This window comes from Festucalex cinctus, chromosome 1, assembly GCF_051991245.1.
Source record: "Festucalex cinctus isolate MCC-2025b chromosome 1, RoL_Fcin_1.0, whole genome shotgun sequence".
NCBI lineage: Eukaryota > Metazoa > Chordata > Actinopteri > Syngnathiformes > Syngnathidae > Festucalex > Festucalex cinctus.
Genome location: NC_135411.1, coordinates 23,105,541 through 23,124,775, shown reverse-complemented (window position 1 = coordinate 23,124,775; position 19,235 = coordinate 23,105,541). Strand labels below are relative to the sequence as shown.

General features: G+C 39.5%; 1 protein-coding gene and 1 long non-coding RNA gene across 3 annotated transcripts in view; both read right to left on the bottom strand.

The window, feature by feature from the left end:
• Window positions 1–1,490: 1,490 nt before the first annotated feature.
• LOC144018973 (uncharacterized) overlaps window positions 1,491–19,235 on the bottom strand; it is a 34,577-nt gene continuing 16,832 nt past the window's right edge. Inside the window, exon 5 of one of the 2 annotated variants that reach the window (XM_077521838.1) lies at window positions 1,491–1,532. In XM_077521838.1, coding sequence (XP_077377964.1) covers window positions 1,529–1,532 — 4 coding nt within the window. In that variant the 3' untranslated portion in view covers window positions 1,491–1,528. Of the gene's footprint in view, window positions 1,533–14,096; window positions 14,263–19,235 lie in introns of those variants that run through there. The other variant, XR_013283594.1, reaches the window with a different exon arrangement.
• Window positions 10,313–11,751, bottom strand: LOC144018935 (uncharacterized). The gene is made up of 3 exons (XR_013283557.1): window positions 11,528–11,751; window positions 10,586–10,828; window positions 10,313–10,485 (listed from the first exon to the last, which is right to left on the bottom strand). It is a non-coding gene; the product is annotated as an uncharacterized LOC144018935 (long non-coding RNA).

Genomic DNA, 19,235 nt, shown 5'->3' with positions numbered 1-19,235 from the left:
GCCCAAGAGATTTTGTGTGTTCATTTTCTGCCAATGAAAATATAACAATTCCTGCATGCAAGCACATGCATCCTAGTGAAAATGTACAATATGTACTTTAGGGGTTTACAAAGTCACTCAGTAACGGCTCCTAGAAAGTTTAAAAAAACAAAACAAAAAAAACATCTCCATCAGTTTCACCTAATGTGTATTAGAAGTATATCTCTATCATAACTGGGAATACAGAAAAAACAAAAAAAGACAAAAACAGAAGACACAGTAATGAATTGAACAGTAAGGCGGCCATTTTCATTTGAAGCAGCCATTTTGGCCGGGAAATGGGCCCACATGAGCACCGACAGTATATGTAATTTCAATGCCTGCTTATAATTTTGTTTAAAAGTTGTATTCCATTTTTATAACAATATACTGTAAATCATATCGACACAAGTAGCATCTTATTAAAACAAGACAAGCTAATGCTTCTAAAACTACTAAACATATTAACAATAACACAGTTGAGGTTAGCATGTTGGCTTGGCTCGCGACAAGCATTTAAGTTCCTCATGTGGCCTTTTTAGAAAATTATTTGTCTAGTTTTCTAGACAACCTCAAACACTGGACAATCGTCAGCTCCTAAATTATTGACCCCCACCTGCCACCCACGGCCCACCACCATCTCCACATCGAAGTCCAGCTGCTGTAGCTTCCGATTAGCCGCGGAGATGTCAAGCAAATGCTGGCTGAGCTCTTTGGCGCCGTCATCCATCCCTGATGCTTGGTGACACAGCCGTCAGGCGCGGCCGCCTTTTCCTGTTTCATATTTCATACCGCGCAGCACACCTGCCCATCACCTCACTACTGTGTATGTGTGTGAATTAAGTGTGTTTGCATATAGTCTAGAAAACACAATTAAAGTGTCTAAGCTAGTTTCACTCGGTGTTATATTATTTGCTTTTGATGTGTAGAAAAATGATTACTATCTCGATGTAAGACTTTTTTTTTATATATATATACTCTAGCATTTATAAAAACTATGCATTGCAAACTCTTTTCTAGTTCATTCCAAAATTGTTCAATTGAGTTCTTTCAGACCAAATTTATTCGAGTCGAGCTTTACAGTTCACCCCACCTCACCACACAGTTGGGAAGCGGCGCAGTACTGCCCTCAAAGAAGTTGCTTTACCAGCCACAGGAGGGCAGTGTTGTAACGGGGACTGTCACATAGGCTACTCTTGTTGCTCTGTGAATTCTTTCTATCGACACTTGAAAGTCAGAAAAGATTCAACTACTACATCCAAGAATTGCATCAGATTTTTGACAAATGAATTGTATTTGGGAAAAAGAAAAACACACAAAGCAGCTGTTTTTGTGTTAATGAAGTAAGCCTGGATAAAACTTTACACAAAAAAAAAGAAAACAAAGAAAAAAAGATTTACCTGATTGAGAACGTGGAAGGACTCAGGCAGCTTTTGCCTCACTCAGGCTTGCCACAATGGCATCTTCTCCATGACAACACCTTTGCACACACAGACTAGCACAATCAGTTTCATCTATAGCAAAAAAGAGAAATAAGGAAATTAACCTTATGCAAAAAAAATAAAAAATAATTTCATTTTTATTCATTTAAGTGTGTTTGGTGGGGGGGGGGTCTTTACACGCTTACTATTGATTGCTAATACTGTATACTATTGATTGCTAATACTGTATACAATATTTCTACTACTACTACTACTACTACCACCTTAGCAACAGCAAATACTAACTTATATTTGTTTAAAGGAACAAAATACGAAAATACGTAAGAAATACAGACTATACAAGCTAGAAATTTGAAAAAGAAATGAAAACAAAGTAAAAAAAAAAAAAAAAGGGCCTGTACTTTTATCAAGTAAAAGATAAGGTGCAGAAAACTAAAAAAAAAAAAAAAAAAAAAAAACGTAACAAATGAAAATGAAAAATAGACTAATTTTATTTTGTTAAATGAGTAAGAAAAATGCACAGCAGAAAAAAAAATACATGAAAAAACTAATTAAAAATAGAATAAAGAAGTTTTTTATTATTATTATTAAAGTGAATAAATATTTGATTTATTTGGAACAGATAAAATAAAAGGTACAGTGTAAAAGCCGTCATCTGCTCGGGATGTAAAGGGAAGGCACATTGTTCAATCTTGTGGAATTCTTTCCCATTCTTGCTTCCAATTCTACGTGACGTCGTATTTTGCACTTCATACTTACACCGCAAATTTTTGATGAGAGACAGGTCTGGACTGCTGGCAGGCCAGTCTAGTACGCTCATTTGTACCTTTCAGCATTAATGGTGCCTTCACAGATGCTAGCTCGCCATGCAATGGGCACAAACACACCTACCCCCTTACCTACACAAATTATGTGGTTTTCAATTTGCACTGATAAAAATTAGCATGGTCCTTTTCCTCTTTGGCCCGGAGGAAACAACCTCCATGTTTCCAAAAGCAATTTGAATTTGGACTCGTCAGACCGCAGTACACTTTTCCACTTTGCATCAGTAAATTTCCGATGAGCCAGCAGTATTTCTGGCTGTTGTTAAAGACCAACTTGAAAGTAATTTCATAAAATGCCAAAAAGGGCCACAAGTTAATGTGATTACATTATTTTTATTCTTATTGTTATTATTACTACATACAAATTTATTTATAAGTTAATTAAACAAAGCCCAAAAAAAAGCATGAAAAAATTTTGTGTAATTGCCTAAAAAAAATAGTTTTTCCGACGTTGGAGCCTGGCGACCGACAAACCCAGAAGTGATACGTCACACCGCGGACAACAATGTCAGAGCTCAATACGTAAAGTATACAAAGCCGGTGAAAAATAGATTCAGAAAACAATATGTCAAATTTAAATGAGGAGATCCAAGTCTTTGAAGAGTTGGAGGAAGGCGGAGGATGTTGGCATGTTTTTTTATTGGACCGTATATGTACGAGCCAGATGCTGATCAGGACGCTGAAAATGTTGTACCTGACATGGAGTGGAGACAAGACTCATCGAGATTAGAAGATTAGTAAATTATAAAGGCTGCGGTTATTAGTCTAGCGTTATTATTTGAAATTTGATGCTGTGCTGTGCTGTAAATTAGCATTATGAGATCACCTACCACATTTTCATGACCATAAGGCGCACTGTTAAGGCATGGTTAAACTTACATAGCACAAAACATATGGTAGCATGCTTTCACTTGCTTTTTTAAAAAGGCAGCGAAACAAAACTGAGTTTGGTTGTGTTTTATGTAAGTATTTAACAATGTACTCATGTTACTTTTGATCACTCCTCATCCATCAAATCCCTCAAGGTCCTCATCTTCTGTATCTGAAACATACATATGGACTACTTCTCCATCAAGTCAGCTCATCTTGATTTGTATCCTCCTGACTACCAACAATTCAAATGTGTCCTCTGTAGTGGACCTTTTTAAACCTGAATATCTCCCAACCTGTGCATATGATTGAATCAACTCCTTTTGTGCTCTATAGAGGACATTTAGAGCTTTCCAATGATACCAAATGTGAGAGAAAATGAGAAAATGGCTTAGGGAAGAGGAAAAATAAGTGTATAACACTTTTTATTGAACAAATTTAGGCTTTAAATGTTGTTAGCATGTTTTCTTTTAGAGTCTTAAGAACACATTAAAGTATTGTTTGAATTATTTTAACTGTATTTGAGTCTGCATGTTCTCCCCGTGCCCGTGTGGGTCTTCTCTGGGTACTCCGGTCTCCTCCCACATTCCAAAGACATGCATGGTAGGTTGATTGGGCGCTCCGAATTGTCCCTAGGTGTGCTTGTGAGTGTGGATGGTTGTTCGTCTCTGCGTGCCCTGCGATTGGTTGGCAACCAGTCCAGGGTGTCCCTCGCCTACTGCCCAGAGCCAGCTGAGATAGGCGCCAGCACCCCCCGCGACCCTTGTGAGGAATAAGCGGTCAAGAAAATGGATGGATGGATGTATTTGAGCCTAGCATTTAAGTTTTAAAAAAATGTCCTCTGTAGTGGACACATCATAGCTTAAAAATAAAAACTTTTTTTTTTTTTTTTTACCAAAAATTTCTTTTGCAGTATTCCAGTTACTTCACAAAGATTGGGTAATATCAAAATAAACATGATTGGACAATATTTTTTTTTTCCTGGGACCTGGGAGGCTTGCGTTAAAAAACAAAAAACAAAACATAAGGAAAATATGCTTAAAATGGTTTCATCCATTGGTATTACTCAAAAACATGGTTGGCCTACCTTACTTCCAAGTTGGTCTTTAATGTATGGCTTTCACTTTGCATGGTAAAGTTTCAGCTTGTATAGAGTTGGGTTTTGATTGGGTTTTATACGCAATCATGACATTCACCCGTTTCCAATGAACCTAAAAAAAAAATCACCTCATCACGTTGCACAATTGTCCCTAACCACCCTGTTATCGTCATTATTTAAAAACAAAAACAAAAAATGAACAGAAGCTGGGCTGTGAGTTTGGCACAGATGAATGCTTCTAATTAGTCCAGCGTCCATACCGATGTGATTGTCATTCACATTTGGGGGCCGTAGAAATGGCGCAATCTCGTCTGTTTGAGGCACATTTATATTTCATGGGCCGAGGTTCTCTATGAGATGACCCCTTTCAAGCCGCCCCCTCCCCTTTTGCTGCTCTTTTATTGATCCCTCCCTTATTGCTGCCATTGTTTGCGCCCTCTCATCGCCGCCCACATCTCAGGTACGTTTGAACTGAACACTCACACGCACACGCATATATGAAGCTGGTCTGAAAATGCGAGTGAAAGGGAGCAGATGGCGGCATGAATAGTGCAGCAGGTCCCGTCCCTCAAACCCCGCTCGCCCCACTCACACTTAACTTATTGCCTTCGCATGCAGCACATTACCCCAACAAACGCCCCTCATAATTGATGTAGCGACATCATCACGAGGTCAAGGTCAACGTGGGGACGGATTTCCGGAAGTCGGCGCCTGGAAAATCCTTCTCCCCGACACCCAGGTCAAATTTAATCAAACAGCATGTCACGTCATATTTGCGGTGTGTACATTTGGTACCGTCTTCTCACTATTTTGCCACCTAATTCCCGGCATGTGTGCCGGGGGAGGAGTTCACACGAGCGCCTTAATTATACATGGCAGCCCAGGGCAACACACGAGCATTAAAGTTGCATGGCTCGCTCAGGACGGACGGACCCAACGTCAAAATCGCTTTGGTGACCGGGTGAGCCGCCACCTTCTGTGTCCCCACCTTAAAATCAGGACAAAAATAGATCTCCGCCATCTTTATATATTGTACAAAAAATAAAAAAATCAAGCGAAAAAAAAATAAAGTCTGTGGTCAAAATACGGTCAGGTTCAAGAATTGCTTTACACTTTTTATAGCCTGCTGTTTTTTGATGGACTGTCCCACTGCTCAACCCTCTCTAATGTGTGTTGTGCCAACTCAGCCTCTGTAGTGTCGCACCAAAAGTCATGCAGTCGCATTTTCAATGAATGTAAACATGGTGTTTTTGTTTGTTTTTTGTTTTTAATGTCTGGTGTCAAAATATGGCCAGGATCAAAATATCCACACTTCACACACTTTAGAGCCCCGTTGAAATCAGATGGTTGTCAGGGGATGTTCAGTTTCAAATGACTTGCCACACTCACTACGCTCGCTCAACTCCGGGGTTATAAACTGCATTTCTAAATTTATTTGGACATCAAAACTTGAATAACACAAACAGATCTTTGTTCAAAAGCCACTCTAGTCCACTCTGGAGCAGCAGCTGCTTGTTGTTAACTCTCATCCAACAAAGTAGAAATTGGACCTCAAACTTGGAATACAATTTTTCACCCTACAATTGAAGTACATTTTATTGGAAACAATGTCACTCTTCTTGTCCACTCTCAGGCAGCAGCTTTACTTTTTAAAGTGCTTTAAACTCCATAAACTCCATTTCAAAGCCCAATCCTCACATCGAAAACTGTCCAAATCCTTTGAATATTTGCCTTGTGACAGTAAATATGCTCCGATTTCTGCCGTCCTCCATTACATCGGACTGATTATATTTTGTTTTTAATTAAAATAAATAAATAAAATTACCAAACCAGTAACAAAATAATAATTAATTTGTTTGCACCTTTTCTACAATGTTGATTTGAAATAATGACCTGTTTTTTTATTAAGGGATGGAAATTATTTTATTTTTTTATCCAATTCATCAATTAATCACCAAAATAATTTACATATTCAATTTTTAAAATAACCTAGAATGTAAGAGAGTATCAATTATCAAGGCAAATAAATATCAATGAAAGTCACTCTTGTCTATTCTCAAGCAGCAGCTTTGCTTGTTGTTAATGCAGAGACATCAGAAACGTCCCCGAACTAATTTGCACAAGAGTGCGACAAATGGATGTTAACTGTGCTCTCATTTTTAGGATAAAACTATATTTCATTGCTGGAGGTATTACAAATACACAAGAGTTGGAGAGTGACACTAGCTAGCATTACATTTTCACTTGTCAAGGAAAGACTGTTTCATAATTTACATCACACCATCATCATTAACATGACAAAATTGTGCTTTTCTTGACGTCGTAATTTGAAAAGTGGTTGATGTATTCTTACACTTGCATGACAGTGAAGGACAGTTTTGTGATGGCGGCAGTTTATTTTCTATTTTCCGACAGGCAGTCATCACATCAGCGCGGTCGAAGTCAGGCCGCCCTTTTTCCTTCCTGACATCTGCTCCAATTCCAAGACTGATTGGCTCACGGGATGATTGACAGCCACCCAGTCGGGTCAAAGCGATCCGACAGGCCTGATGTGCTCTGGTTTCCTTATTACCGGACAAAATGAGACCGTTTGGAAAGGGTGGGCTGTGGGGGGTGTTGTCATTTGAGGTCGATTCAAGTCAAGCGATCGCACGGGATCAACCGCAGCAAGACCACCAGTGGGGGGCCCATTAGAGGCTCGGGATTGTCATGTTTCCACTCGCTTTGCCTCTCACTCGCCTTTTAAACAATCGACCGCTGCGCTTTTGCTATTCCGTTTACCTCCTACCTGGGCAACTGTTTTTTTTTCTTTTTCTTTTCCCCCCCAAAGAAGCTGTGGGTAAGATGGTAGCGTAGCGCGGCATGATAATGATGCAAATGGGAGCCATGGTTGACTTTCATGGTGGGTGGTCTGCGAAAAGGCAGAGCATTCCAATGAACACTCTGCAGCAGTTACTGTTTGTTGTTAGTGTATTTATTAGCGAAATTCGACCTCAAACCATGAATAAGAGTGGATATCACTGCCATTTGTAATTTGAGTCCGCTCTCGAGCAGCAGCTTCACTTGTTAGTGCACATATTTAATTAACTAGACTCCTAAGTAAAATTGGACCTCGAACCTTGAACGATAGGAAGTAAGTTTATTTATTTTATTCAGAAAACACAAACAGCTGCCTGTTAATGCACATGTACACTTCATATTAGGGGTGTGAATTGCCTAGTACCTGACGATTCGATTCGTATCACGATTCACTGGTCACGATTCGATTCGATACCGATTAATCCCGATAAAAATTTATAAGTCGATTGTTGCAATTTTTTAAATTCAAATTTAGAAAATACTAATCAGTAAACTTGTACAGTGTAAGATTTGGATGAAAATGTATTATTTATTCACTTTGATGGATTGGATGTACTGGTTTCTATGGATCTCACTCTGCCTCATCGATCCTTCACTCCTTCCTCTCTTTAATTTTTCCTCTGGTCTCTTGAGATCTCGTTAATTTGTTGGAATTTAGAGGCTTCTGGGGTTGGCGTAAGACTTTGATTTTGTAACCATGGGGAAGGCAGGAAGTGTTTGGTCGGTGCTGGATTTCACTTTGATTTATCTTTCTTTTCTCTTTATTTTTTCTGACCTTTTCTCTGGTCTCCTGACCATTTGAACCTCACGACTCTGGCGAGACTCTGAAGTACCTGGTTAAGGTGAAGGGTAATGGGATTTTTATAAGGTTTTAGGTGAATTAATGAGTATAAATTTATATGTATTTGCACGCACACGCACGTGCACACACGCACGCACGCACACAAACGCACGCACGCGCACGCAAACGCACGCGCACATACACAAAAAAAATAAAATAAAAAAATAATTAAAAAAAAGAGCAATGATGATAAGACGTTGAATCGGTAAGACTACCGAATGAACAATTCTGAGCTCTTAAAAAATAAATAAATAAATAAAAAATAAAATAAATAAAAATAAAAAATAAAAAAAAGATTTGGATGAAAATGTATTATTTATTCATCTGAAACTTCAGTCTTATACAGATGGTAATTTGTTTCATGTTAGAACAGCATTGAAATAAAATATTAAAGCCCCAGTGTGTAGCTCACGACCGCCATCTATCGGTCAAACAAGATAATGCAATGATTTTAAGCACACGAACTACGGCGTCCCAGAGAGAACCTACTTCAACAGCCTACCACCAATTTCACCGGAACAGAACGCAAACAACTTCTGGTATTCCCTCGAGTGATGACGTAAGTGAATTGCATTTGTTAGACATACTGTACAGATCCCTAATATTTGTGATTTAGTCATTTAATTTCAGAATTAATATTTTTGTCGGCATTGTTTGGAAATACTGTACGTCAGCTAATGATAATGGCTATCTATGTTCATATTTGTTAGTGCAACTAAACCATGCAACAGAGAACACACAGTTATGTTATACGTTTTATAGACATGTGGACCATCTCAAAGGGGGCGAGAGAGACGACGAGGAAGAGAACGCGGTGCCTCGTAACGTACAATTATGTCATCATGGAAAAATAATTCCATTCGAGCATGCATGTGAATGGCTCAAAACATACCTTTGCTTGGAATATGTGGTATTTAGATTACATCCTTTGCTGATATGTTTAGTATATCGTACAAAAATAATGGTGTTAACTGAACTACACAGATGCAACTCAGACTCGTAAACCCCCCCGTGTCTTGTTGCTACTAACCACTCAGAAAAGTGCTGCTTACAAAAACATTTGAAACCCTTTACTCAGATATCGATTTGTCACCATGTTGAACAATTTTACCTAATAAATATCACTAAGCAACTTAATTAGTTTTGATTGAAGATACAACAGCTTCCTTGTACTTCGATGTGCAGGAATTTACATGGCTTTCACAAATAGTCTTGCTCATGTAATAATGTACTTCATTGGCTCAGTGACTTTCAGTTCATTGTTTGGTACCTCATCTGACATACAATTGTTACCTTCTTGCAGAGACTCGTACAGGAAATGACCATGGAGGAACATGAAGATATCCAAGTCCAGCTGATAGACTGACACCAAGAAATACTTTTTGACACATTGCTGACACATCAGCACCACCATGATTTCCTGTACCTGGATCCCACATCAGCACCACCATGATTTCCTGTACCTGGATCCCACATCAGCACCACCATGATTTCCTGTACCTGGATCCCACATCAGCACCACCATGATTTCCTGTACCTGGATCCCACATCAGCACCACCATGATTTCCTGTACCTGGATCCCAGACTGCAGCACCTTGGTGGACTTGTAGCAAATAAGTGACACTTTCCCAGATCCTCGAGGACAATACAAAGGTTTTTTACCTGGCATATAATTAGTCCATGTCTGACACTTGTTGTTGTAGTTTGTATAACTTGTATATTGTTGTTGTGTGTTAATTTGTACATTTTGAATAACTAAAAAATACTATTTCCTTTGGCGTCAACATGCAGTGTTCATTCGACACCTAACCTAACACTATTTTACATGACCAGAAATGTAAAACATCAAAAGCCTGGAGAATTATTATAAATGCTTGCAATGACAAGCAATTCTTCATTGGCCAATGAATGTAAGGTACAGTACATGAAAATGAATGAATAAAATAAAGTAAAATAAAAGTCTACATGAAATGAACATATTAACTAAAAAAAAAAAAAAAAATGCTGTTAGAATATAATGAGCTACATGAATTGCAGTTGTTCCAGAAATTTACCAATACGCTGTGCATTTCAAAATATGGAAAATAGACATACAGGTTTGGGCCAAAGGTAGTGTTACAGAGCAAGTATGTGTTGTACACAGCTAAAATATCTGATTAACTCAATACCATGATGGTTTTTTTGTGTGTGTGTGTGTGTGCTGACATTGCCCCCCATTAACATTGCAACATTCCTCAAACTCTCCCGAACACAGTATGATCTGTAACACTACTTTTCGCCTACTCTATGATGTTATTGGGGCAAAATTAAGGAAGGCTTGTCCATTGATTGTGTGAACAGACTGCAGTAAAAATGAAGTCACTTCAATGTTTGCTGGTTTTATTAAGTTTGACATGCTCCTTGACTGCACAAGTACATGTTATGGAGTGAGGGCATGTTCCCACCAACGATGATATCATATTCTTCAAAGGCTTGCTGAGGAAAGTGAGGGAGGAGTCACTCCATGGCTTCAGACACCTGGTCAGCAGGTCCTGTGTAAAACAAGTGCTGCTTGTACATGTGACCATTCCGTATTGCTTCACACAAAAAGTTCATGTAGTGTGCAATGCCGTCCATATGTAAATGACATACCAAGACGTCGGCTGACTTCAGTTTGTTGCAGCTCAGATATGGTAGGTGGAGATACTGGTGGTACAACACCGAAGCCTTCTGGGGTCCTCCATTCAAGTGTCCTCATTCGGGGCATTCCAATATGGCTGCTGACTCTCCCCTTGATATTTTTTTTCTTGCAGGTCGGTGATGTATTTAAACGGTGCATGAATGCTTGTATACATCAGAATATGGTTCTGGAAGCCCTCAAGTTTGGCTGTTGATCTAGTGTGACACAAACAAAAACAAAATTATAAAATAAAATAGAATAATTGATGATACTACTATATGTCACCAACTTCCCAACAAAGCCCCCAAAATAGAGGTAAGATCTTTAGTTTTTGGGCCCAAAACATTGTATTAGCTAGATAAAAGTAACTTGACTGCATACTGCATAGAATATGCAAAGGCTGCTTGCTTGTCGAATTTCCGTGGAAAACGTGGCAGCCTGTAAATTCTTGTGCACCCAATTACACAATGGACCAGTACACACTTGAGTGAGAGAGTTCAGACTCTAGCAGTGCTTACGGTACAGCCAGCATTTAAGTCCAGAAAGTTATTCCCTGCCGAAAATTAATTTCGAGAACCCTATTTTCACCAACCACAACGAAAATAATTTTCAACTCCTCCACTAATACAGTATGCTTTAGATTCTCCATTGAAGTTATGGGCAAATATACCTCCGAATTCACAGTTACATTACATTACACAATAACTTGCGCATTTACTCTAAATATAACGTGCCAGCGGGAATCTTTTTTTTCAAAGCAAGTAGCTACATAACGAAATCGTTCGAGTGGTGCGGAGTTGCTAATCAACAGCTACAGTGATCGTAAAACAAAGGTACGAACATCGTATTAATTAGTACGATGTATACTTTTTCTCTCGCTCTCAAAACGTAAACACAAATGTACTCTTACTTACCGGTCAAGTAGAAAGCAGTCGAAGGCACCGGCACGTCCCAAACCTAGTCTGTTCCTCATTTCTCTCCATCTGGCAAATGCGGCTACAATATAAACTCTTGTTTTGTCGCGCTGAAATAAAATAAATTCCCAAAGTAAGTGTGATGCTTGATACTGCTCTCTTCGGGGACCGGAAACTCTTCTTCTTCGTGGACATGCGGTCGCCATACAAACCGGAAGTGCGTTCCAAAAACGCGTTAAGAAATGGAGCGCTGAAATTTGTCGTTGACGGCACCCGTAGCAGAAAGATGGCGGCGAAACATGGCGGACACTAGAAGCCGCGGCCCGGACATGTAAGATAATTTGCGATTTCTAGACTAACCGTTATATTTAAAAAAAAAGTACGTTTATGCGATACAACATATCTTTTTACATACTACTAACACAAACAATTTTATTTTTTTTCGAATTATTTATTGTTTCACCACTAGATGCCACTGTATAATACTGAGTGTACCTTTAAGGCTTAATGTTCCTTAATATAACATTCTTCCATGCTTACGGTGTGAACCCTAACCCGAAGTAACACGTTTTGTTGAATATTTTTCCATTAAAAATGGAAGTTTAAAAATCGATTCAGCCACCTATTGAATCGATTCAAGAATTGTGCGACGCAATATTGCGATATATTGCCGAATCGATTTTTTTTTTTTTTTACACCCCTACTTTCTATACTAAACTTCTAACAAAGTACTTCTAGTCCATGCCTGGAAAAGGCCAAAATCCCACAACGACTGCACTTTCAAACCAAAATGTCTGCGCTTCTTGTCTGGTGGCCACGCTCGGACCCTAAAATGAACTCGGAATCCATCAGCAGGGATTCGACACTGACAACATTGAAAAAGAGAGCCGTCAACGAGCGAGACACGGACTGGAAAGGAATCAAAAGGAAACGTCCCCTTGGCGGGATTCCCACAGCACCGCGATGCCCGCTTATCAAGCAGATGTCTTCTCCATAACAGAAGGCCGCCCAGTGTGAGGCGGCGTCTCAAAAACACGTCGCGAGCGGTAATTAAAACGACTTTCTCGGCCGTCTCATGTCACTCTGCGGGGGGAACGCCGAGACTGACGTCAGTCGCCGTGACGGCCGGGACAGGCTTGAGAAAGTTCAGCATCAAACGTGGACAAGCGAGCCTTGCGGGAAGCGGCGGTCCGGTCTGTCACGGAAGCAGACAAAAGGAAGCCTCGTGCTTTGGGAACACGCGTGGACAGCAGGGCGGACATCAGTGGGGAACTGTTGGGATTGTGCCATTACCAAAGTTTGTCAAAAAACAACAACACAATTCGATGCCCCCCAGTGAGCTTTGGTGCGCTCCATGACAACAGATGTCGCCGCGAGTCAGTCTATCTCCTGATTCCACCAAACGTGGCTTCTCGTTTCTCGGAGAAAAGCCAGGGAAAAAAAAGTTAGCACGCATCCTCACTGCGGAGGGATTACACGTCTTAGCCGAAAGATCCCATTTAAAACCCACAAAAACATTAATAATAGAGGTAGCAGGAGGTTTAAGCACTCACTCAAGTACGAATCAACAAATTGATAAATCAAACTGAATTTTAATGACGTTTAATTGTTTTGGTTGCCAAGTTGACGTAGGTATTGGACTGCTGAAACCAATACTGATACCAATCTTTTTAATAAATAAGCTTGATGTGTGAATAACTTGCTAATTATGAATACATTTTCATTAGCATGACATGTTTCTGACATTCAATAAGTTCATACTGATACGAATGCCCTGGCTATGTATTGTTATTTTCAATAATTACACTGAATTCATGCACTGGTAAATGACCTTAAAGTTTTTACGTTGTCCAATATCAAGTAAATACAAAGACAGTATTTATACTGATACTGACTTTTAATGACTAAAAGTACAGTAGTTTATGATTTGATAACAAGTAGATACTGATACTGACACTGATACCAATGCAGATTATTATCTATTACGCGTTTGAATAATCAATTGCATCACTTTATTAGCAAATTGGAGTCAATTTAATAATCTTTAAGTGTTTGTGTGTGTACAAAGTAGATACAGGGCAAGTTTTGCTGAAACTTTGAGATACGAGTCTAATTCATTTTGTGACCATGCTCATAACACAAATCATCTATGAACTACCATGAATCCGTTCCAGCCTTGCCCAAAAAAACAACCAAAATTGTTGTAATATGTATTTTAATGAGGAAAAATAGCCTTCTGTGATGTACTACTACAGAAATCACATAATTGATGACATTGACGACATTGATGACGTAATGACATTAAAAGGGATGAAAAAAGAAAAACAGTTTTTGTCACACTGCAATTAAATGCTGCTCCTCTGATGTGTCCACATTGGCCACCTGGGGGCAGTGTAGGAGACATATTGTTATTATGAATCTATGAATTCTAGGAAGTCCTTACGAACAAACTGAAAGTCATTTCTCTCCCAACTCCATTGAAGGCGTCTTCTCAGAGAAAAGACCGGTTTAAAAAAAAAAAGAAAAAAAAAGTGCTGTTAGCACGTGTTTTGGCTATGTAGAGATTACATGTCTTAGTTAGAAAATCCCATTTAAAACCTGCAAAAACATCAATAATAGAGTCAGCGAGGGGTTTAATCACACGAGTATTTAACATTCTGCAGACAGAAGGACGCTTGATGATGGTGACTCTGCATGCTTTATTAGCGGTGTAATTGAACCTCTTGCTGTCACGTCTGGGAAAAGAAAAAAAAAAGAAAAAAAAAGATTAATTCCTGGTATTCCTAGCGAGCCAGGATTCTGCGGACAAATGTTTAGCATATTTAACAGGCCGCGATCGATATGTTGTCTCGATTAATTCAGCGAGGTCGACCCTGCCGCCTTATGTTTTCGTAGAGGTGACGCCGTCTTTGCTTGTCGATGACACGACGGCGGAGGAGATCTTGGTTTTGGTTTGGGCTTTTAGTTTCCATTCTGTTACACAATTTTAAAAAGTTCCCTTGTGTCTTAGGGCTGCCACTACTCCACTGACAATTTGCGCAATGTTTTGGGTTCTGTCACAAGATTTCGCGAATGGCCAAGTCTGGTTTGGATTTTAAAATTTTGCTCCTGGCGTATAAATCACTGAAAGGTTTGGGTCCTGAATAGATTAAGGAAATGCTGATTGAATATAAAACCATAAGGGCTCTAAGGTCTGCAGATTTGGGTCAATTAGTGAAGTCCAGAGTTCAAAGCAAACATGGTGAAGAAGCATTTAAGTGTTATGCTGCATGTGAATTGAATAAACTGCGTGGTTTTACATACTTGGCTAATATATATATATATATATATATATATATATATATATATATATATATATATATTTATTTATTTATTGATTTATTTATTTAATTATGATTCTGACGGTGATTCTGTCTAGTAACTACTTATAAATGACTTTGGATCCCAACTCAAGCTTGCTTCCAAGTCATTAGTGGAGAAACTCATCATGGGGTTGGGGTAAAGAGTCTCTAAGGTCACATCCAGGTGACATTTACTCTGCTTGGCCAGCTGTATGTCGTGTGCTCAGCATGCTTTAGCCCACATTAGGAGAGGCCACACCCCACCCCCACACATGCAACCGGACGTGCTGAGGATTTTACTCTGACCAGACGCAGTATTCTGGATAGAAGACGGTCTTTTTTGCCCATTACGTCAGCAAACTCCCATTCAAGTGTATTTGCACTTTTATTCTTTAATGCTTAATCCATTACTGGAAAATTGAGTTATTCGTAGTGTGTTCTTTTAAAAAGAGTGCTGTAGCAGCCTGTTGCCCCAAGTTTGCCATGCTGGTGATTACTGTATGCGTTGACGTCACATTTGTCTGCTCTACGTCATTAACGTTGGACGTTGCTCGGGCGAAAAGAAAGTTAGGGAGCGAGAGAAGGACAACTTAAGAGCTGGCATCTGGGTCGCCCGCAAACGCATACAGACATTTGGAGTTGTAAATTGTCCCACTGTAACATTACAGTCCGGTAAATTTCAGAACTGCCTGCTCACAAAAACATTTTCTAAACAAGACAGCTAACAAAATATTTACTTAGTTCTTTGATTTCACACTTAATGGGTGGGACAAGACCAAACAAGATGTATACAAAGAATAAAAAGTCTATTTTCCACAATATGTCCTCTTTCAGGATGATGCGTTATTTCCAGGCTCATTATGGATGTTTTTAACTCATTTGCTCCCAATAACGTGTAAATACGTTTTTTTAATGTTTTATGTGTCCCAAAGACGTATTTATACGTTTTTTGTTTTGTTTTGTTTTTTTATGCTAGAGCATACAGAAGGCTTTGATGCAGCCTCTCAACTGCAAAGAACGGTTGCAGAAATGGTAGTTATTACACAAACGGACAGCAGGTGGCAGCAGAGCAAAGGAGATCAACCAGCGCCATGTAGAAAAAAAAAAAAAGCTCAATTACTTACAATTTTGAATAGATTTGTGAAAACTGATGAAAGTTAGCTCTCTTCTAATGCTAATTGCTGCAAAACGAAAACATAGAAATATACTTTTTTTTCCTGAAGAAAGAAGAGACTTTAATCTTTCTTTTGATAGGTTTCATGCTTTTATAGCAATAGAACACAATATTCTGTGGGCCTTGCAAAATCAGTCAAAATCCAGTAAAACAGCCGGGAGCGAACGGGATTGCTTCTGTGAAAATGGCTGGGAGTGAATGGTTAAGGATGTATAAGCACCATTAGTGTGATGTGTAGTCACCATTGCTAATCACTGCTGGTCACCCTTGAGCCAAGGATTAGCACTAGAACTACTACTACTACTTAATCTAGCACTGGATGGTGACAAAGATAGGAAAAAAAGACATACCGGTATTTTCATCCTCTCTGATGTAAGGATGAGAATGACGCATGATAGATATCGATCCGACATTAAGAAAGTACAGGGTAAATATCGGAGTTTCTCATATTTTTTAATGAAAGTGGACCCATTTCTAAATATGAGCAAATGTTCACGAGCTTCAAGTGTTTTTTGTGATTCTAAGCAACTTTCTTGAAAGCCTCGTCTTCCACAAAATATTGGTCAATAGAGGAGAGAAACTGAAAGCACAGTATTGATCTCATTGGACTGGCAATGGCAATACCAAAACTGGTGTTGGTATTTGTATCGATTAACCCACCTCATTTAAGTCTAGAAGCAAAACACAACGTGGATGACCTGATGTCCTTTGTGTCTAACTAGTGAACTCTATGCGTAGTATGACTCATTGTTCTTATCTGCCTGTGCCCGATGGAAGGCCACCAAGCGAGCAAGCGGGAATACCTCCGCTGTCCCGCTTTGAACATCTGTGTTTGCAGACTGTCAACACGCTGCCAGTTGTCCTTGTTTCCCCACTGCCAGCGCAAAAAAAAACCAACAACACACACACGCGCACACGCAAACACCGGAAACTGTGCTGGCGATTTACTCATTGGACTTAATCCTTCCCAGCATTCAAACAAATGCTTCCACCTCGGTTACTCGTGAGTGATTCTTGAGTTTAGTTTTTTTCTTTATTTCTATCTAAAGAAATCTAATGTTTTGTTTTTTTGCCAGCTCATTCCGTGAGAGGACACTTATCTCTCTCCCAACACCCCCCTGAACCCCCTGAGGGAAGCTAGCTCCACTTTCCCCCTACACACACAGGAGGCTGTGAATGGCGTCATTATCCGCCATCAAATCCACATCCCTCCGACACCACCAACTCTGTGGAGTATTGAACGCACAGGCTGACGATAACTCGAGTCCCACTTTCCCCCTGGTGATAACCCCCTAATTCATGGCGAATCCTCAAAATGATTATTGAACTCTGATGCCATGCTCCGCCCACGTTAGATGGTGTAAGCATTTCGCGTCATCCGTCATCTCGTGTCCTGAATACCTGATTGGCGATCATTTAAACATCTTCCCTATAGGAAGAGGTCCTCCAAGTACTGGAAATCGCCCCCAAATGGCACAGGAAAACTAAAATGGATGACTTCCTGTAAAATTTTGGACATTGTGCCTTGAGATTTTTTTTTTTTTTGTGCGTTATGTTTTGATATACATGTCATCCAAATTTCATGTTGCTAAAACTGGGTTCAGGGGATGAATTTTCCTAAAATTCACCACCTTTTCATGGTGAGTCCTCAAATTGATCATCAAACTTTGACACCCGTTCGGAATCAGAATTTCGTAAAGTGACCCCAGTTCTGCAGCAGTGCAGTAATTACGACACAATGACAGTTGTGCAGATGATGCAGATAATTGTGGCACGATTTAAACTGACCAGTAGAGTCGTGATACTCCTTTGAATGTGCAATGATGCAGAAAGTCTTGCAGCACTTTAAAGTGGCTAGTGCTCTGGAATATTGATCACCAACTGAAGCTTCAATAATCAATACTACAAAATAATGGAATGTCACACAGGGATGTGCAAAACTAGCAATTTGCAAAGTGACAGTATGGAATTTCGTGTCAACTGTTTTAGGGAATTAATGGCTGCTGGCTTTAGTTTGCATATTTCAATAGTGTTACCTGAGGGATTTAGCTGGATGAGGTGGTGACCAGGATATTGAGGGTCTGAGAGAATTTTGCCTGCCCTTGTCTTGGCTCTTCCAGCATGCAAGTTCCTGAGAGTGGGATTTACCAATGAGTACCAGTCCTAATTCTCCATTTCTGTTGCTCCACTTTGCCCCCATTGGGGAGTGTAGGCTAAAAAGCTTTGCTATTTAGTGTCAACCAATTGTCTAAGATGCACACTTGCGATTTGGGTTCATTTGGGCAAATTCCCAAGTGGGAGTTGGCCCCAAAGTGGCTGATTCAAATCAAAATGTCAAATTCCTTTTCCATTGCACACATGGATCTGCAAGACTTCATTGTGCATCCTGTTAAGATAGACATGTCCACCCAATTTCTTGTTGCTAAGTGAGCTCTCTTTTTTTTTTTTTTCCTCCCCGATTTCCTCTCTCATGGGGAACCCTCAAAATGACGGCCAGTCTTTGAAGACCAGCTCTGCCCACATTAGATGGTAACGGCAAAAAAGCTTCAAAACGTACAACTGCTCATCTAAGATGCCTTTTTATTCCCAGTGGGGATGATTTGGGCAAATTTGATAGTAGATCAGAGCCCTGGAATTCACCCAAAGTGCCTGTTTCAAATCAAAATAGCCTGTTCCTGTTCGGTTTCCGCATGGGCCCTTAAGAAATGTCCATGCATCCTGTCATGATAAACATATTGTATTCCGATTTTGTGTCGATCAGTGAAACTTGGCCTCTCTTTTTGTCCTAACATTCCAGGGGGTGCTACTGAGTGAGTTTTGGGGGAGTTGCATTGGGAGCTCTAAAATAAATCCATTTTACCAGGATACATGCATTTGTGAAAAATGATGAAATGTGATTCATTCAGTCTAGTTTTCTACTATTTTTCCCGCAACTTAAAATACATTAATAGTCATCGCTTGTTCTTTCAGTAATCGCAATCATTCATTCTTTTTTTTTCTTTTTTTTTGTGCATAGTGAAAGTGACTTTGGACTAATTGTGACATTAATATGTGCCATTATTCCTCACAAGCCAGTCAGCTGGTGAACTAATGGCAGAAAGAATCGCCACATTTGTCTTCTGATATCTTAAAATGAAAATTGGAGCTGTGCCACCAGTTGTACTCTTTTGTTTCAAATCATTTTATGTGAATA